The sequence below is a fragment of the Gambusia affinis genome, linkage group LG23, assembly GCF_019740435.1.
Source record: "Gambusia affinis linkage group LG23, SWU_Gaff_1.0, whole genome shotgun sequence".
NCBI classification, from domain to species: Eukaryota; Metazoa; Chordata; class Actinopteri; order Cyprinodontiformes; family Poeciliidae; genus Gambusia; species Gambusia affinis.
This window is the reverse complement of record NC_057890.1, coordinates 11,442,185-11,460,763: the sequence shown is the minus strand read 5'-3', so window position 1 is coordinate 11,460,763 and position 18,579 is coordinate 11,442,185. Positions and strand designations below refer to the sequence as shown.

At 38.5% G+C, this 18,579-nt stretch overlaps 1 protein-coding gene across 4 annotated transcripts in view; it reads right to left on the bottom strand.

Moving 5' to 3' along the window:
- Nucleotides 1-18,579, bottom strand: part of exoc4 (exocyst complex component 4) — a 114,285-nt gene that overhangs the window by 19,284 nt on the left and 76,422 nt on the right. The window contains exons 14-17 of one of the 4 annotated variants that reach the window (XR_006369810.1): nt 7,478-7,614; nt 6,780-6,935; nt 6,490-6,673; nt 5,971-6,392 (exon numbers count right to left, since the gene is read on the bottom strand). Coding sequence is in view for 2 of the 4 variants with exons in the window: in XM_044108430.1 (XP_043964365.1) it covers nt 4,829-5,007; nt 6,780-6,935; nt 7,478-7,614 (472 nt within the window). In the remaining 2 variants the exon portion in view is untranslated. Of the gene's footprint in view, nt 1-4,828; nt 5,008-5,970; nt 6,393-6,489; nt 6,674-6,779; nt 6,936-7,477; nt 7,615-18,579 lie in introns of those variants that run through there. The other 3 variants (XR_006369811.1, XM_044108430.1, XM_044108431.1) reach the window with 3 other exon arrangements.

Sequence of the window (18,579 nt, the reverse complement as noted above, 5' to 3'; positions counted from 1 at the left end):
TGTGTCTACATATTTTATTAGGAACCAGAGCAAAATTGTGACAAAGAAAAAATGGATGTATTGCTTAAATAAATTACTAATAAATATCTGAGGATTGTAGTCTGTATTTCTATTCTGCCCAATCTAAGACAAGACTTTGTAGAACAACCAGTTGTCTCTACCAGTTTTACACATTTACAATGTGAATTGTTAAGCCATTCTTCTTTGCAAAACAACTGAGTCTCATATAGGATTTCTTCTGAGGTTTGGAAATGACAAGAAAATTCTAACATATATTGACCCTTTGTTATGAAACGCTTCACTGCAGATCTGACTGTATGTTTAGCATCCTTGTTTTACTGGAAAGTGAAGCTGCACCACAGTCTTTTACAGCCTTTAAGACATTTTCTTCCATGATAGCCTTCTAAGTAGCTCCATCCATCTTCTTGTCAACTCTGATGGAATTGCATGTCCTCACATCTGATCAATAACACAGTAACCACAACATGGCGCTCGCTTCATCCAATTTCACAACTTGGATGGGTTTTCAGGTAGTGCTGGTATTTCACCAATGCATATGGGCCAAAACACTGAATCAAATAGTGGTCTTATCTGACCAGAGCACCTTCTTTTCAAGGGTTAACTTCTCAAGGCATAGCCTGAACAATGACTTTCTTCTTGTAGTTTTTTCATAAAAGTCAAATGTGGATTGCATAACTAATCACTGTAGCATCTAAACCATGTCCTACCTGAGTTGTGGATCTCTGTAGGTACTCCAGGCTTACCATGGCTAGGCAGTCAAGTCTGAGTAGGTTTGCAGTTTCACACTACTCTATTTTCAGAGGATGGACTAAAAAGTACTTTGTGTGGTATCCAACCTAACCCTGCTTTAGACTTCCTGCGCTACTTCACCCTTGACCTGTTCACTGATGTTCTCTAATAAACACCTGAAGTCTTAACAGAACCGCTGAACTTAAGCTGAGACTAGAGAGGCTGAAGCTAAGAAAAGCCTATATAAGACTGAGAATAAGTTGCATTTTATTTACTTTTTAAGGACTTCTGAAGGCACTAGGTTGTCTTGGATCATATGTAGGGGTATTGGGTAAAGGAGGCCACATTTACTGAATTGGTAATTGTGAAAAGTGTTTAACAACTACGCATCATTTGAAGCTTGCTGTTGTAATTTTATACAATCTGGATAATAATATTGCAACAGAAATGGCCGCCATGATGATGCTGCCTTCCAAGCCTTTGTATTCTTGAATAAATATTGTGAGAGCAGATAAGAGGTAACCAGTACTATAACCAGACAGATGATCAGATCCTTTCCTGCTGCCCACCAGATAATCACCAACATCCCTGCACACATCATTACCTATCACACACATGCAGGCTCTTTGCTTTCAAGACATCTATAACAATCTCAGAGAAAAAAAATGCAAAAGATGTTTCAATTTGCATGTGCACACACAAAAACTGATTCATCAGTGAGAGAGTTGAAGCTATAAAAATTCTTTTGATATTCAAGAAAAAAAAAACACACTTTAATTTTGAGTAAAAACAAGAAATGTCTCCAACTGGAGAATGTGGCAAATGGAGGGAGAAAAAGAAAATAAAAGGAACGAGAAAGGAATGAAGCAAAAAACGTGGAGATTTGGGAAGAAAGAAAATGGCAAAACAAGGAGAGAAGAGGAAAATGACTTGTTCATACCTGACTGCTTTTGTAATATAAAATCCAATTTGGAGAGAAATAGACGTGAGCCATGCGGGGGTGGCGGGTTGGAGGATGAGATAAGGTGGGCACTTTTTCCCCCTGCCATAGCTTTGTCCCATCTCACACAGCACACGGCTGTGTACACACACAAGCACACGCCATCCAAGCAAACCCATGTACACGTAGTCCGCCATCAGCTCACCAAACACTAAATAATGAACAATAAGGACGCTGTCCCAGCATGATAAGTTACTGCCCTATCCTTCCCATTAGTGCCACCCGCAGGAATTAATGATAATTATGTCACGTCCCTTTCCCGCACTTTTATTGAATTCTTATCTGCGAGAAGACGAAGAAAGCTGGCGTCAGGGCGAGAGGGAGAGGAAGTGCACAGAGAGAGAGAGATACGGCGGTGACAAAGTCAAACCCAAATAAGAATATTTCATATTTAATTATTTCATTTTTAGAAGAGAAGTTGCGATATGGAGTGGCAAAATAGCGCGAGTTCAATGAGCAATCAGAAGTCTGAAGCCAGAGAGTTGTGACAAAGGCTGATAAAGGTTGAAGGTCTCTTTATTCCTCTCAGAAAGGTGCATAATTTACCACTCTCTCTGACTGCACACCTAGATATGGCAGCGAACCCCAAAAAGTTTTCACATATAGTGTAACCCATTCACTACAAAGTTGAGGACTGTAAAAAAACAAAAAACAAAAGCAAAACAATTTTTATAATAAAATAGGGCGATGATTTGGGTAAAACCCATTCTGAGTCAGTATATATGAAAATTACTAACTTTTGCATGATGAGGGGATACAAAAATTAGTGTTAAAAAGCATTAAGAGAGCGCCAAGAAGCTTCACTCTCATGTCACTATGGACAGCTTGGTCTGTTAGCACATGGCAGGTTGATACTAAAGATTTTTGCTGTTGAAGCCAAATTCTGACAACCATCTGCAATCTTATCAGATGAGGATTTTTTTTTTGACACAATTTTTTTCCAATCTATTCAGTGCCCTTTGCAGACATGTTCTTATCTTAGCTACAGGAGCAGATCACAGATAGGTCAGCACCCCAGGTATTACTCATTGTGATTTTTAAGTGGTTATCAACATTTCTCTCTTTTAGATCAATTCTCATCAATTCAAAATTGGAGATTTGTAGCTTGGACAACTACAGAGTAATTCAAATCAAAGGTAAATATTTTAGAGAGAAATCTCTAACCAAAACATTGTCACATTTTTAGGGCTGGATCTAAGATCTAAATAAGTTTGAGCACCAATTCAAATTAGGGATCAAAAAGATAAATAAAAGGAACGAGTGTTTTTCAACTGATTTGCAGTTACAAGTTTGAAGATCTAATGAGCCTTTTTAGGTTTAGAAATACACCTTCAATGATAGAGAACCATATATCTCTCCTAAGGCTTATTTTTATGCAGGTGGTTTTTAGCTGCTAAGTAGAAAAACAAACCAACCTCCACTTTTTACAGCCCTTTCACAATCAAGAAATAATTAAGAATTACAAGCACACATTTGCTGTCTTTAAATAAATAGAGCCCTGGGCGAGACTTTCTTTCTGCTGCCCCTCACTCAGCCAAGCATTCAGCCACTTCCCCAACAAAGCTAATTCAGCTTTTCCCAATGTAATTCATTAGAAACATAATATAAAAGCAGCGTGAGTCAAGTGGAAAAATCAATCTAAACTTGTACAAAGCCAAGAATGTATTTGTAATGCTCTTTCTTGTGTGTTTTCCAAATTAGGATAAAAGTTTCAGAAATCTCAAACTGTGTTTTAAATAATCCAAGAAAAGAGAAATGCTGAGTTCTGACTGACCTAAATGAGTTCAACTTTGAACTAGAGCTGTTCAAAAGCAGAACAGACTGAATAAAAACACAGAAAATAACCCTTAATTTAGCACTAATTCATTTCCTACCGTTCACATAGTGCCTGTGCTGTACAGAATTATTTTTCTTCATTTCCAGATTTCCAACTCCACTGACTGAACATGTAAATAAACGATACATATTTCCAGATTCTCCAATTGCACTTAAGAGTGCAATTGGGTGTCTTATTTTATTATTATATCAATTTTTATTTCCTCCCCCTTGTAGTGCCACCAACCACCCTAGACAGTAAGCCATATTGGCAGCATTTAATTCCCTAAGTCCTTATATAGTAAATGTATTACTTTGTTACAGAAGAAAATGAAGTCTTCCAGATTTTTTATACCAACTGTGCAACCAAATCCTCAAAGTAAAATAAGTGTTTATTTTACTTGTGTAAAAATGTGGCATATTTAGTTGTTTCCATTCATCTCATAGGTTAAAGAACGCCAAAATCTTGTGTCTGAATGAGGTTCAACAGTTCTAAAGATTGCAAACTCTGATCACAGTTTATTTACCAAACAGAGCACATTTTTTAAATATTCAACAAACTTCAAGGTAAAAAATACTTTTAGATTAATAATGACAACAAAATCTAAGTACAAGTGATGAACAAGGGGACATAAATGTTGCACGTTGGGGAACGCAGAAGGAGAGATAGAAAGACATTAATGATATAGTAGGTGATGACTCATCTCTGAGCGAATGTATGAGTCCTGATTAGGTGATACAATCGAAGACAAGTAGAACCAAGCATAACAGGAGTTTGCGTGCACATACGTGTTTAGAGGGCTCTTTGACAACTCCAGTGAAGAAGGTAATGAGTGTTTTTCATACATACCAACGAGAATATAATGAGGAACGGATGAGAGGTGTTGCAACAGACTTAATGCATGTACAAATGAGAAAAAACTTTATTCACACACAGGTCCTGTAATCTGACAATATCATTCTGAAAACTATAAAATAACGTGTAAATCTAACGGTAAACCTGAGTTATTTACCGTACAAAGCATATGAGGAGTCAAAGGGGAAAGTAAAGTAAAAGATTGTTTGCATTTAATAAGTCAAACTCAAAACAATACAGAGTTTTCTGCAGAAGGAATAAGCAACAACAGATGTCTGCGTTGGCGTTATTGTGCCAGACATACGCGGGGAAAGCATTGCATACGTTTGTGTTGGTTTTTGTAAACAATAATAAATAATTTAAGTTTGTCGAAAGACTCTGGTTTAACTGTTAATAGGTATACTCACTGAACATCTGAGGCAGGTTGGTGAAGAACGACCTCAGGCGACCAGCGAGCCACTCCATGCTCTCATGAAGGTTAGCCAGAGCCTTGAGGTCGCTGACATCTCGCAGGATCTCGTTTTGGGGGATTAATTTGTCTCCCAGGTTCCCCGTCAGGACCTCGGACTCCTTAGCAAAAGCAGCGCTGAAAAAGAAAAAAAAATGGCTCCTCACACAATTATTCATAAATATACGAAGTATATGACCACAGTAACGTAATGCAGGTAAGCATGATGTGTGGGATTATGCTAATTTCCAGTGTTTATTCAGTAAGATGCAGAATACTATTTGGAGAGGTTGTCAATCCGTCACAGAGACACACGGGACAAACAGCCATGTGCACACATGCCCATACTTTGAATGTCAGATTTTTGGACTGTGTAAGGAAGGTAGCGTACCCTGACAAAAAACAACACTTGAAGAGGGGGAGAACATTAAACTCCAGCCCAAATTACCTTTGGCTGGAATTCAAACCCAGAAAAATCCCACTGAAGACTTCAAATTCCACAGGTTGCAGAGATATTTTTATGGCTTTTCTTTGTAACATTTTGAAAATAACATATTGTTTTCCCAGTTAAGCCCCACTTTGTGTTGGTCTACCATACGATTCACATAAAATCCATAAAAATTTTGCAATGTGATTGCAACGTTTGAGGTGCACGAGGTGCATGGAAAGCCTTTCTGTGTTATTCCCCAAAAATATCTCCTTTAAAAGCAGATATATGACGTTATGGTCAAAGTTGGTATCAATGTTGTATTCTCTGGATAAAGGTATATTTAATTCTAGTAATGTTTTAAAAGAAGCACATTTTTTAAGGGAAAAAAAACATGAGGAGTTACTGAATAAAAGCAAACATACATATACGTATAACAGTAAGATTTCTGATAATATGAAGTTGATTTTATTAGGAATGTAGGAGTGAGTTATTGCTTTGACCTTTAAGAATAAGTAAAACATGGTAGTGCATGAATAAGTAGTTGGAAGCCTGAGTGTAGAATGACAATATATTAAAATTAAAAAAAGGTATTTTGAGAATTCCTTTGAATTGTTGGGAGGGAAAATAAAAACGAGAGCATTTAGAAAAGACTGCAAAAAAGACATATGAAGTGATGAGAACAAAGATGGACTTTATTTAAAATGACTTGTGGTTGAAGGATGATTAAAAACAGAAAAGACAGATGGAAAGAACTGATAATATTAGAGAATAAAGGAACCACAAACTCAGACATATGGACTGGCCTCCAGGGCCACCAGGATGCCCACAAATTTAAGATCTTTCAAACGACAAATTAAAAAAAATAAAAAAATAAAAAAAATGACAGAATATATTCAATCAATCAATTGATTGATTGAATATATTGACTAAGACTGAGGCATATTTAGCTTATTAACTGAGCTTTAGTAAAGCACAGGGCTGACAGCGGTGCAGGGGTTAATCCACCATTTCACAGCAATGAAAGCATTTCAAATCAAACACCCTGATGGTCCTCTTTCCTTTTCCATCTCTGAGCTGCTCTGTATGTTTGGGTCTAAAAAAAAAAAAAAGCAAGCGTAAGAGATGGAAGCAGAAAGCACTGAACAGACTGACTTTCTCTGCCACATAACCAATTTATTTATTTACTTTACCATTCCACTTCAACGAGCCTCACTGTTCCCTGCAGAGGTGCACATTCAAAGGCTATTTTGATTAGACTCAAACTCCTTTTCAGTTCCTCTACTTATTTATTTTTTTGGTATTTTCTTCTTCTTCACTCCCTACAGATCCAAGGTGCTTAAAAGAGCAATCATGACTTCTTTATGGGTATTATTTCTGATTAAAAGCAAAATAGAGGTTTAATAATGTTTAAATAACATTCCTAAAAGTTATTAGTTGAGTCCTAATAACTTCTTTACGCCTGATTGTGTTCAGTGCATACCGTGTAAAATCCTCTTCATCCTCCCTCTTCTGTCTTGTCTGTCTGGGTTGCGCCATATTTGTCCAGTTTGGAAGAGACTGGAGGAGACGACTGATGTCCTCATCTTTAGCCCAGGAAGCACTGATGGTTAGTTTTTCCTCACACTGGACTATACCCCTAAAGACAAACACATGAATCCAGAAAAACTCAAACTTCAAATAGTAGAATAAAGGAATTTAGACTTGTAGCCCTTAAACTTCTCTAAATGTTCTTGTAGTATACCTTCCTAAATCTGGGAGAGGCATTCCCCAAAACAAGTTTCAGCTTTTTGTTTTATGTTAAAACACTTCTCTATCATTAAAAAAATCCTATGAAATATGTGTGAAAAGGTTCAAGGGTTTAAATAGGTTTGCAATAAAATTCACACTCTACATCAAACACTGGCCATAGAAAATACTACTTAGACACACTCTGCAGGTTTTGGCATTATTGCTTAGGGGCCCCAAAGAGAATGACCTGTGACCCAGACCAGATGGGATCCCAGTGAGTTCTTTCTTGCTTGTCCTCAGCAGTTTATCACTCTTTTTTTCTCCACCATACCTCCTGGCTTTTCTTTACCTGTAAAGGTGTTTGTTGGTCCCAAAGGAGAACATAAGGAGAACACTTCACAGTTACATTTTTCCTTCCTTTTCCTTTTTTTTTTTTTTTTCTTTTTTTACCTATAGGCTGTGTTGCAGATTTCCTTGTATTCTTTGAGCTTGTCGCAGACCATCTCCAGGAACTGGTTGGAGTACGCACTCAGATCCTGCATCAGGCCCATGAGGTCTTGGATGGACTTTTCCACAACCACAGTGCTCTAAATGAAAAGAGAGAGGCAAAGGAGCATTAGCTTGCAGGTTATCATTTTGTTTCTTTTCCTTTAGACATTGAAGCAACACATTTGTCAATTCAAAATGCTGCACTTTTGCAGAGTCATATTATCAGAATCCTGTTTAAAAATCTGCCAGCTCGTTACAATGCTGGGAGAAAATAATATGACAATCAAACTAATATTTACAGAGGTCAGGTTTTATATCTGGAAAGAAAGCACCGACTGGACAAATGGATTACAAAATGGATGTATTGCATTAGAGAGACACATGGATTGACAGGCAAAGAAAAGGATGGACACATGGACAAACAGATGGACGATTGGAGGAAGGAAAGAATGAAGGAAGGAAGCTCACTTTATAAACTGTATTTTACAACACACACTTGAAGTGAACTTGGTGGCTGTATGTTTGTGTGTATGTGTGTGAAGTTCATGTCAGTTTTGATGGTCTGAACCATCAAAGCTAACATTAAACTGAGTTTGTTTTTGCTTCTTTATTTTTATGGCAGGGAGACACAGAAATGATGAGCAGAGAAGCTCATCATACAGGTGGCTGAAGGAACAGCACAGATGTTTCCTTTAATTAACATTATTGAGGGTTTGGTCAGAATCTGGACTTCAGAGGAACACTAAGCTCACAATATTTACAAAGTAACACAATTCCAGACAGCGTGGACAAGAGCAGCTCATACTGTTTAAATGAGCAAAGACATCTGCAGGGAATAAAACATGTCAAAAAGCTAATAAGAGCTAGGTTACAAATTGTGGATAGCTAAAAGGGCCAAAACACATAAATCATTAAATTAATGTACCATGAAATAAACAGGTGTTTAATTATATGCTTAAATTTATTTAACAGACATTTAATTTCACAAATATGTTTTCAAATCATTAAAATGTGAATGTTTAATAGCCAATGCAGGTAATTAGTTAAATGCGTATTTAATTATGTCATAACTCCTTTTCCTGCAGTTTCGTCATGACATGATTTTATCTGCGGCGGGGTTGGGGGCGGGGCTAACACTGATCTGTTGAACTCCATTAGGTTCTTTGAAAATCATGGCATCCCTAGTAATGGAGGACTTTCATAAACTTTCCCGTGAGCTTATTTCAGATATTTTACAATTAGCACCCAACATTGAAGCACAACATTGTTATCCATTCAATTTATTCTTCGACTTTATCCACCACGTGGTCTGGATGGTAGAGATATTTATCCTGCACACAATGATCCACAAAATAAGGATGTGAAGTATTTTCCTCTTCCCCATTTCCTTTCTACATTCTGTTCTGCGCCTGAAAAACACTTTTTTCACTTTTCCAGACCTCTCAGGACTGTGTCAGAACAACTTTTGAAGACAGATTAACACACTACTACATTCAGAGGGAAAAGATGGACTATATTTTCTGGTAGTGTCGGGTCAGATCAAGTCTGCTGTGCAATGTAACAACAGGTCTTCAACTTCGAAACATGTCACCAGCAGCCAGAATGATGACTCGTGCTGGAGAATTTGTCAGAAGTCCTAATGCCACTAGACGACTGGATGATTCTTTGTGGATAAGCGAAGCGGTGTGTGTGCACATATCTGTTAGTTTTGAACTTTTGCGCCATGTGTTTTTGGAGGCTCGTCGTGATGTGTGCGTGCGTGCACGGTTGTCACGATGCACCCATCACCAGGAGCCACAGCAGAGCTGTGACAGCAGAGCTGTGACAGCAGCCATTACAGATTAGCCACTCCTGCGTGACTAATAGCTGGCCCAGGAACAGGAAAGCAGCTTCAAATCCCCCAGACACACTCATGTAAACACAGAGAGAGGGCAAACTTTTCAAATCACACACCTCTGAGCAACTCAAACACTGGCAAATAAGATAACAAGTCAGAATCTTCCAGTTTGCCACTTAACCAATCTATCTTACATCTCTAATAATAATAATTACTCACTATAATTGTGGAGATCAGCAGTAGCCCACTCTGCAAATGGCAGTTGCTGTAATAGCAGAGCGGCTATCTCTCTGTCTGCAGATAAACACAATTTTAATTCAGCCCACTACTCTTTGAGAATTTAATGTGGACTTCCACTGTTTGTTTAGAAAATGAAAACCTTTATTGTTTTGTCAAAGGTTAATTAAATGGAAATGGCCTGCAGCACAAAGACAGTAAAAAGTCTGACTTTTAGTGATGTCAGCTAAAACATGCAGAAATAAAATCTAGCTGTAAATGAAGACGTGACGTAAACCAGTCAACATTTATTTCCAAATGTGAAATGCAAGGAGTGAAACAAGAACAACAACATTAAAATATTAATTATTTTCAAAACTTTTGGAGGTCAATTTTTAGACAGGAGAGGACCAATGTCAAAGTTATTTCTGATGTCAGGCCTGTTGATAATTTTAGTTCTATAAATAACACAACACATTAAAGAGACAGAAAATTACAGAAGTTAATTGTTTTGCTGTATCTAATAATCAGAAAACAAACAAGATTTTTCATTGTTTGATCAATCAGAGACGCTCAATGCAAACTTGTCCAGTTCTAATCGCTGGTCCACAGATCGATCATCTCTAATTGCTGTACTATTAGGATTTACACAGATTAAGTGGCTCATAAAACTGTGGGGGCATCTTAAACCGAACTGTCCAAAAAAAAACAAAAAAAAAAAAAACGGAACCCTGATGGGACAAAATAACATTAATATTAATGGCCTTTCTTGCCTTCAGTTTCTCCTTCATTCATTTTGTCACAAGTGGAGAAGTCTGCACGTACACACAAACGGCAGCTGCTCCACTGAGGAATGTAATGATCCATAGCAGTGCCCATATCCACGGAGTACTAACCATGGCCTCGTCTCTGCCAGGGGAGCAGCCTTTACTGTCCATGCCTGACTCCCTGTCAGCCTGCCAGGGTGGGAAGAATTACACAGACCCTGCAGGGGAGCTCGCTGTTAGGGTAGTTAATGTGGCAGCAACAACACAGCCTCCCCTCTCCACACAAAAGTTGGGAGGCAGTAATCACATTCTGTTGCAGAAATGTGATTACTAACCTCCAAAAAGAAATATGAACAGAATTCAAAAGTCAGCCCTATAAAGAGCAAAATATGCATAAACGCAATTAATGAAGAGATAGAGTGCAACCAACAGCTTACGAGAAGAGGGAACACCTGTTTCCTGTGCACTGATCAAAAGACAACAAGGTACAAACATGCATTAGTGCATGAGGAGAAATACACTTAGCAACTGGCTGGTAACTAGAATTTGGCAACTTAAATATTCCTGGCCATAGGTAAGAAACTTAAACATCAAACCAAGTACAACCAAAATTTTTTAATCAACAGTGGAAAGAATGATCTTATATCATAATCTTAGGTTTTAGGTATAAAAACAACACTGTTGGTTTATTCCTCTAACAATACATCAAGATACCATTATTAAAGGCCCAAAAATCAATATAACGTTGATAATAACATTGCCATACTCATGATGATTAAAGAGGACCATAAAAAAGATTACTTGTTTATCATACCTGTGTCACATTATTGAAAAATCATATCAAGTGTCTTAGTCATAACAAATATCTCACCTTGGATTTTACACTATATAAAAACCAAAAAATAATTTTCAAAATGCAGTGAAATCCTTAAATTAATTCACAGAAACAACCTTTTGTACTACAGTAAAAATCAATGCAGAAGATCAGCAGACAAACAAGAAGTACTGTTTGTGTCAGACCAGACAAATTCTTGAGACATTTCTGATGTCTTAAATGATAATGAATTAACACAAATGTGCAATTAAATGCATCCCAGATTTTCCAAGATATGCTTCTACATTTTCAGTCATAATGAAAAATGCAAAAAATCAATAAAAACGTGCGAAAGTGAAAGGAAAATGAGATCCTGTAATTGGATTTCTATGGTGTGGTCAAAAAGTTTATGTGCAACATAATTTATAACACTGTCCTGCAGTACTCATGTCACTGCATTGGGCCTGCAGAACACAATAGTGGACCCAGTTGGTGAACGGCGAAGAGTAAACAATGGCTACCCGATCCATTACTCCTGCTCTAACAAATGCTCCTGCACTCAGCTCCCTTGTCTAATTTGCTCATTTAACACAGCCATTCGTCTTAGGCTGCAGCAATCATTAAAATGTAATCAAGAAACAGATTGAGAAAGGGAGGGCTTAGAAGGAGAACGAAAGAATGCTGGAGAAAGCAACCTCTCTTACATCTCCTCTGTCTTATTTGACTGTTATATAGAAAGTTTTGTGGAGGCTTCTTCATCTCTCCTCCTCCGCCGTTCTAATGTCTCATGTTTAAAGGTCAACATGCAGCTGATTCATGTGAAAACAAACAAACAAACAAAAAAAAAAACATAGATCTTATTTAATTCCACTTTCCGGTATTTTATTACTCTGCAACTGTGCTTGGTTGCAGTTTGCATCTACTCTTTCACATCATTACAACATAAACACACTGCAAATCACGGAAAATTAGAGACTGGAAATGGATCTTGGAGTTTGCAGCGGTAAACTCCTGTTGAGAAAAGAAAGCCGTGCAAACGTAGTTTAATGAGAGCAACACGGCAGCATCCCGAACGGCATCCAAGAGGAAAAATCTGCTAATGCATGGCCGTCGCCACATAAACAACTCTGAGTTGGTGCTAAAAGTAGTGATTTTCTTTGGTGGAATGAATAAAAGGCACAACAACGCGAACGTCATAATTGCAACGAACGAACGGGGATGTCATTACTGCTGCTCAATTCAGCTGGCTAAATCTACCATCCTCTAAATAAGAGGGTTTAAAACAATCATTGCTTTACCTATTCAAGCAAAGTTAAACCACCTGATCACAAACAGCATGGCAATGACAGCTTTGTGTTGCTCCTGCAATATGTTTACTGGTCTGAATCGGAAACGGATCATGGCTTTTTCCCATTAAAACAGCTGGGTGCCCCTCAAGGTTTTGTTGAGGTCAGAGTGTTTAACCCTGCACTGCCTGCCACTTTACCCACACCCTGACCTCAAACCACTGACACGTGTAATGCCTCTGCAATGCCATTCACATGGTCGACCAAGGGTTGCCAAAATAATACACATTCAGCAATGCAAGCAAACAGCCACACATCAGGAGCGCATGCAGAGATAACCTCTGTCCCCTGCCCTCTTTCCCCCCACAAAGATTGTCCCTCTCCTGAGTAAAGAGGAGGTGGGCAGGAGTGGGACATGATCTTGACAGATCATTCATCAATGTCGGTGTGGAGCCGTTCTCCAAAGACTCCCCTGACACACACCGGATGGCATTCATGCCTGTGCTAACTCAACTGCAACACACGCCCCGTTTGAATGTGCATGCATGTAAGTGAGCTAATGCTAAGGTTTATTAAGGTCCTTATTTATCAAGCAAAGCAGAAAAACGTAGCCTCGATGTCTGTCTGATAACTTAAACCACCTTAATGAAATAAACATTGAAGGACATGTTGTTGAGGATGTACACTACAATGAAATAGTACACAAAATGCTTCCGCAGATTATAGTTTTGATTTTATCTGATCAGAAGGGCACAGAAATAAAGTCTTTTGGGGAGGTTTTTCCACACGATTTTTCCTTGTAAAATGGCTCAAACTCCGCTAAGAGTAATTTCAATTAATGAGATAACTGATTGGACTTATTCTAACAAAAGCATACACTTTATGCAAAGTCATTTCATTGTAGCTGTATTTATAGAGTCACTAATCCTCATGAAAGATGAATCTCCACCTACTATTAGGTCTTTTAAAGTCTCCAACAGGACTTCTTGCAGGTTTGTCAACAGAATCTTCCACATGAACAGTGGACGTCTGCAGCGCCTGCAGAGTTCCTATGTGTCTCCTGACTGCTTCTCTGATTAATTGCAATTGAATTGAATTCCTGCCTTAATCATCACCCCAAATTTATGATTGATCTGTCTGGTGTGTAACCCTTGTTCTTTAACAATATTAGCGTTTGCTCACTACTGTTCTCTAACTAGCCTCTGAGATCTGATTTGAGGTTGTTTCTATTTAGATTATATTTTTCTTCCACACCACAATTATGCACTACTATGTGTTGGTCAATCACATAAAATCCTGCTAATTTGCTTTGCAGTTTGATGTTGTACTGTGACAAAGGTGTACAAAAGTGGTGTGCAGACATCTACAAGATACTGAAAACTTTCCAATCAAACATCCTGCTTTGGCTTCAAGGATAATAATATACATTTTCTTTGTGCCTCTTCTTGTTAAAATGTCATCTGATTAAATCTTTTTCTCCAGCGTGAATTTTTGGTTTTGTGCTAATTACATGGTCCACCAAAGCAAAATGTCAATCCAGAGCCATAAAGTAAAGCAAATTAATGAAATTTGATGACTTCAATGTTCCTGACTTATTAGAAAATTGTGTCCTATTGAAAGGTATGTGTGAAATTGACTTGTTCTACATATTTTATGTGGAGTTCAGAGGGTTCAAACTAAAACAAAAGGGTGTGACAATCAGGAAGTTATAAGGCACCATCTTTTAATACTACCATTCAGCTAAATTGCGGTTGTTGATTTTTTTATCCCAACCAACTTTGCCATGATTAGCAAAAAAAAACTTTTGTATTGGAGATATTTTGCATGTTTTTAGTTGGGTTATTTGTGAATAAATACCTCCGTCCAAAAAAACTGAAGGATTCTATAGTATTTCATTTACAGGTCTAAAAAGGCCCAAATCAAAACAGTTTAGCTTTACATTCATATGTAAAGTAGAAAACCATTCAAAACTGATTTTGATTGGTATTGCTCACAACTCCCTCCTGGTACACAACTCATATTTGGAAAGAAAATAATTAAACCTTAAAATTCAAACTTCTGAATCAGTGTTTCAAGATTGTCAATAGCATTTTAAAACCAATCTATTGCCAATTGTTTTATGTCTTTTATGTCCCTATTATCCGTTTTTGGATCCAACATATAAATTGTGTAAATTGTGAGACAGTTATTTTTTTGTTTTTAAGCATATGCACTGACTGATGGCACTTTTTAAATTTCGCTGTTCTTGTGACAATGACAATAAAGATTTATTTATTTATTTAAATGTAAATATATTTTATTGTGCACGTACATCATCAAATGATCCGTTTCCAGCTTGAGGGGCTAAAGCTGTTTTAAACTCCCAGTCTCTGGCGCGACTAAACTGACTTTTAAAAGCTCACGACTTCTTTAACTCCAAACACCGCTTTTAGCACTGCAAGTGTTCTAATTGAGAGATGAGGAGCAATATCACACTTGAGCGATTACAGATGGGCTTTTATATCACAGACACACATCCCATCCTCTTCACCCACGCACAAAAACAAATGCACGGTGAAAACATGGCACTTCTGCATATGCTAATCTTGGGAATCACCCTAGGGTTCAGATTTACCATTTAAATCCCAGTAGTGACCCCAGTTCCTCCTTAATAATCATCATATAATCTCCTTGTTTTTTCTCTTTATACCTGATATGGTATAATTGCTTTCTAGTGGAAGAAAGATGAGCATGCTTACCATTCCTTGTCAATTATTATAAATTATGCACAACAAGAACAGAATTAAGCCATCTGTGCTTAGTGTGAGTGAATAAAAACTTCCAGAGACTTGACATGAGACTGAAAGACAAATTATACTTTGTTAATTCATTTTGTGAGGGCTGCATGTTCTTTTCTGTGCTCCATTAGCTCCACTTGTAGCTCGTACATTAACTTGTGTACACACACGCCCACACACACACACACGCATGCTCACGCAAACATAAAAGAATGTCATTTTCAAACTCAGAGAACAAACTTGCTTTAAAAACTCAAGCTGTTAGTTTTATCAGGCACCCAAAGCCAAAACCTTCCTTCCTTCTTGCAGACCAAAGGGCATGTTTGTCATAGAGCTGACATTTCAACTTTTTTTCCCCCTCCAACCAACTCAGTCAAAAGGCAGATTATGTCGTGTTACACATAGAGACTCTGTCTGTGGTAGAAATGCATGATGTGAACCTGTAATACCTTTGGCAGTAGCTGCTCATGCTGTTTCTCTTTGCACTGCCAGCTGAGGTGACGTTCATTTCTGCGTATTTATAGTCATTATATGTAACAACATAGTGGTATGAATACATCAAATCCACAAACAAAGCCCAGCTAGGCCCCTTTTAAGAGAAAATGGAGCATCTCCCTGGCTGAAGCAGGCTGGAGGCCTAGGGCAGCTGGGTTTGAGCCTCAGGAGTCCATGTGTTTGGTATGAGATAACCAAGAAAAGGTGGGTGGTGAGGGAAAGTTCCACCTTAAGCAGCGAGGATAGAGGCACACATGAGTGTCATAAATAAAAAGAGAACTTAGCGGAATTTGAGATAAAAGAGTGAAATGTAGGTTCTGATGCATTTAATCAAATTTGGAAAAAAATAGATTAAAAACAGTGTCTCACTAAAATATTCATACCCATGTCAATTTTTTACATTTTGTCACTTCGTATCCACAAATATATGTCAACTTATTTTGGTATATGAAGTGCATAATTAGGAATTGAAAGAACATTTCTTTTGAATTGGAAACCCTGAAAAGGGCATTATGCATTGGAATTATACCCCAAACCTCCATTGTAATTTCAGCTGCATGTTTATAGTATTTGTCCTGCCAGAAGGTAGGACAAATATCCTGATGGATTCACCAGGTTCACGCAGTCTCTTCTCTTTTTTAGCCTCGTTTCTCCAGATTGTAGAAAATAGTAAACATGACTTCTTCATATGGCGAAGGATTTCTTAAGTCAAAATGCCACAGATAGTTAATTTTGCAAAAGCAAGATAAAAATCTCATAATTTCCTTCTCAGCTTTGTGTCATTCACTCCTTCTTGTCACAACGCCGCCAGTGAAATCTTCCCCCCTCTCTGCATGTGAAACTATTGCGTGATTGATCTGAATATTATGGGTGTGTCAGTTTACTCGGAATAAACAGACACACTATTAGCAGGCCATCGGCGGCCGAACATATACCAGAAGCTGCTTTTTCTTTTCAGTCAGAGAGCAGGATGGATGGTTTTGAGGAGCAATTGTCCGAGGCCATGAGGATGCACGTGCTGTTTGGCTAAAACACTGAACTTCTCCTGCTTGATACTGGTTTGATTAAGTTTGTAGCTGTAATGTGGCAAAATGCAGTGAATCAAGCATATATTTTGGAGGATCAGCATGCTGTTTCAGTGAACTCAACTACGTTTCACCAGGAAAGAGATGTGGAACGATAAATATCAAATGCTACAGGTGAAAGTAGCACTTCATAACAGAATGCCTCATTCCTTCATAACCCTTCCAACTATCAAGTACCGTAAATCCTTGGACACTCCAGTTCACACAGACAGTAAGCATTCAGGCTCCAAACATAATATCTGGGAAATATGTAAACATTTGGATTACTCTTTGAGTGAGATTAGGCCTAAAATATTGAATGAAAAATAATTGTCTGTTTCTGATTAATAAGGAGGTAGTCTCAGTGTGAAGAGGGTTGCATTTCCAGTGCCTGTTTGTGAATCTTCCTGCCTCTCACCCCAAATTCTGTCCTAATCAAAGGGCACAGCTGATGCAGCTAACATGTATTGTGTTTGTGATTGCTGTGCCTGCTGATGGGAACTGGAAGCAGAGAGTGTCCTTAATAAAGAATGCTCCACCACTACCATCTTCACAACATGTGTGTGTGTGTGTGTATGTGGTGGGGAAGGTGCAGCAGGAAGCCAATCAACACGAAACGACCCACCTTCCCCGCCTCCTCCCCCACAAATAAGCAGCGCCGACACAGATCATCACAAATCAAAAGGTCAGTGTCATTACAGTCATTGGAGGTGGAAGTCTATGTACATGCACAATTAGCTCGTGGATGCCAGTTTCTTCCCTCATGTCTCACACAACTACATGCGAATATGAATTTTAAAAGGTCAACATCATTAGCAGGCCATCGGCGGCTGAACATATCAGCGTTCTAGCAAACTCTCAGGCAGCTGACAGTGAGTGAATGCAATCTGTCCTCATCTGGCTGTGAAACAAGTTCTGTTTGCAGACAAAAAAAAAGCACAAAACACCCAAAAAACAGGCAAACACATGCACGTGCAAATAACAAATATGCAATTACAAGGCTAGCATGCAGATGCACAAGAGCTGGTTAGGGGCTATTGTGTGGAGACGCTGGGGAGAGAGCTGAATGATGCTTAGCTGGAAAGAGAGGGGCAATGTGTTCAGTAATTATGGCTCTGATGTGGTCTTGGCTAATGAAGTAAACAACCAGCTTACAAACAACTCATCTGCACTCACTGACTCTTAGAGAAACAGAAGCAGCACACGACTGGGCAGGCAGATGGCTCGTCTATGCTTACTTCAGGGCAACAGAAAGGTGCTCACCTGGCTGCTGTTTTGGTGAGTTTGTCTCATTGCAAACGGGTGGGGCTGCATGTGAACACCGGGAGCATCCTTGTTTGTTAGTGAGTCACAAAATGAGAGCGTAAAAGGGACACTGCAGGGTGGGTGGGTAGGTGGTGGTGGTGGGAGAGAGGGGGATCCACCAAGATTAATGGAGCCAATCTTCAACCTATCCAGCAGAGTGACCATACCCTCCCTATCCTGTTTTATTTGTCTTTTCTACTCCCCTTCTTTCTTTTACCACTCGCCTCTTTTCCCCTCGATCTATCTCTAATTAAATGAATCAATCAGTGGCAACACAAAGCTGGACAGATAGCATCAGTGCATGTGTGTGCGTTTGTGTGATACCATGCAGCAAAAATGAAAGAAAAACAAAAATAACTATGGTCGCAGCAGATCATACAGAACAAAAAAGAAACGGATCAAGAAACAGAGCAGGCAAGTGAGATGGGGAGAAGGATTAACAGACAAGCGTTTGTTGCTTGGCCACATTTCCAGTCTTTCATATGACTTCTCCTTTGGGAAC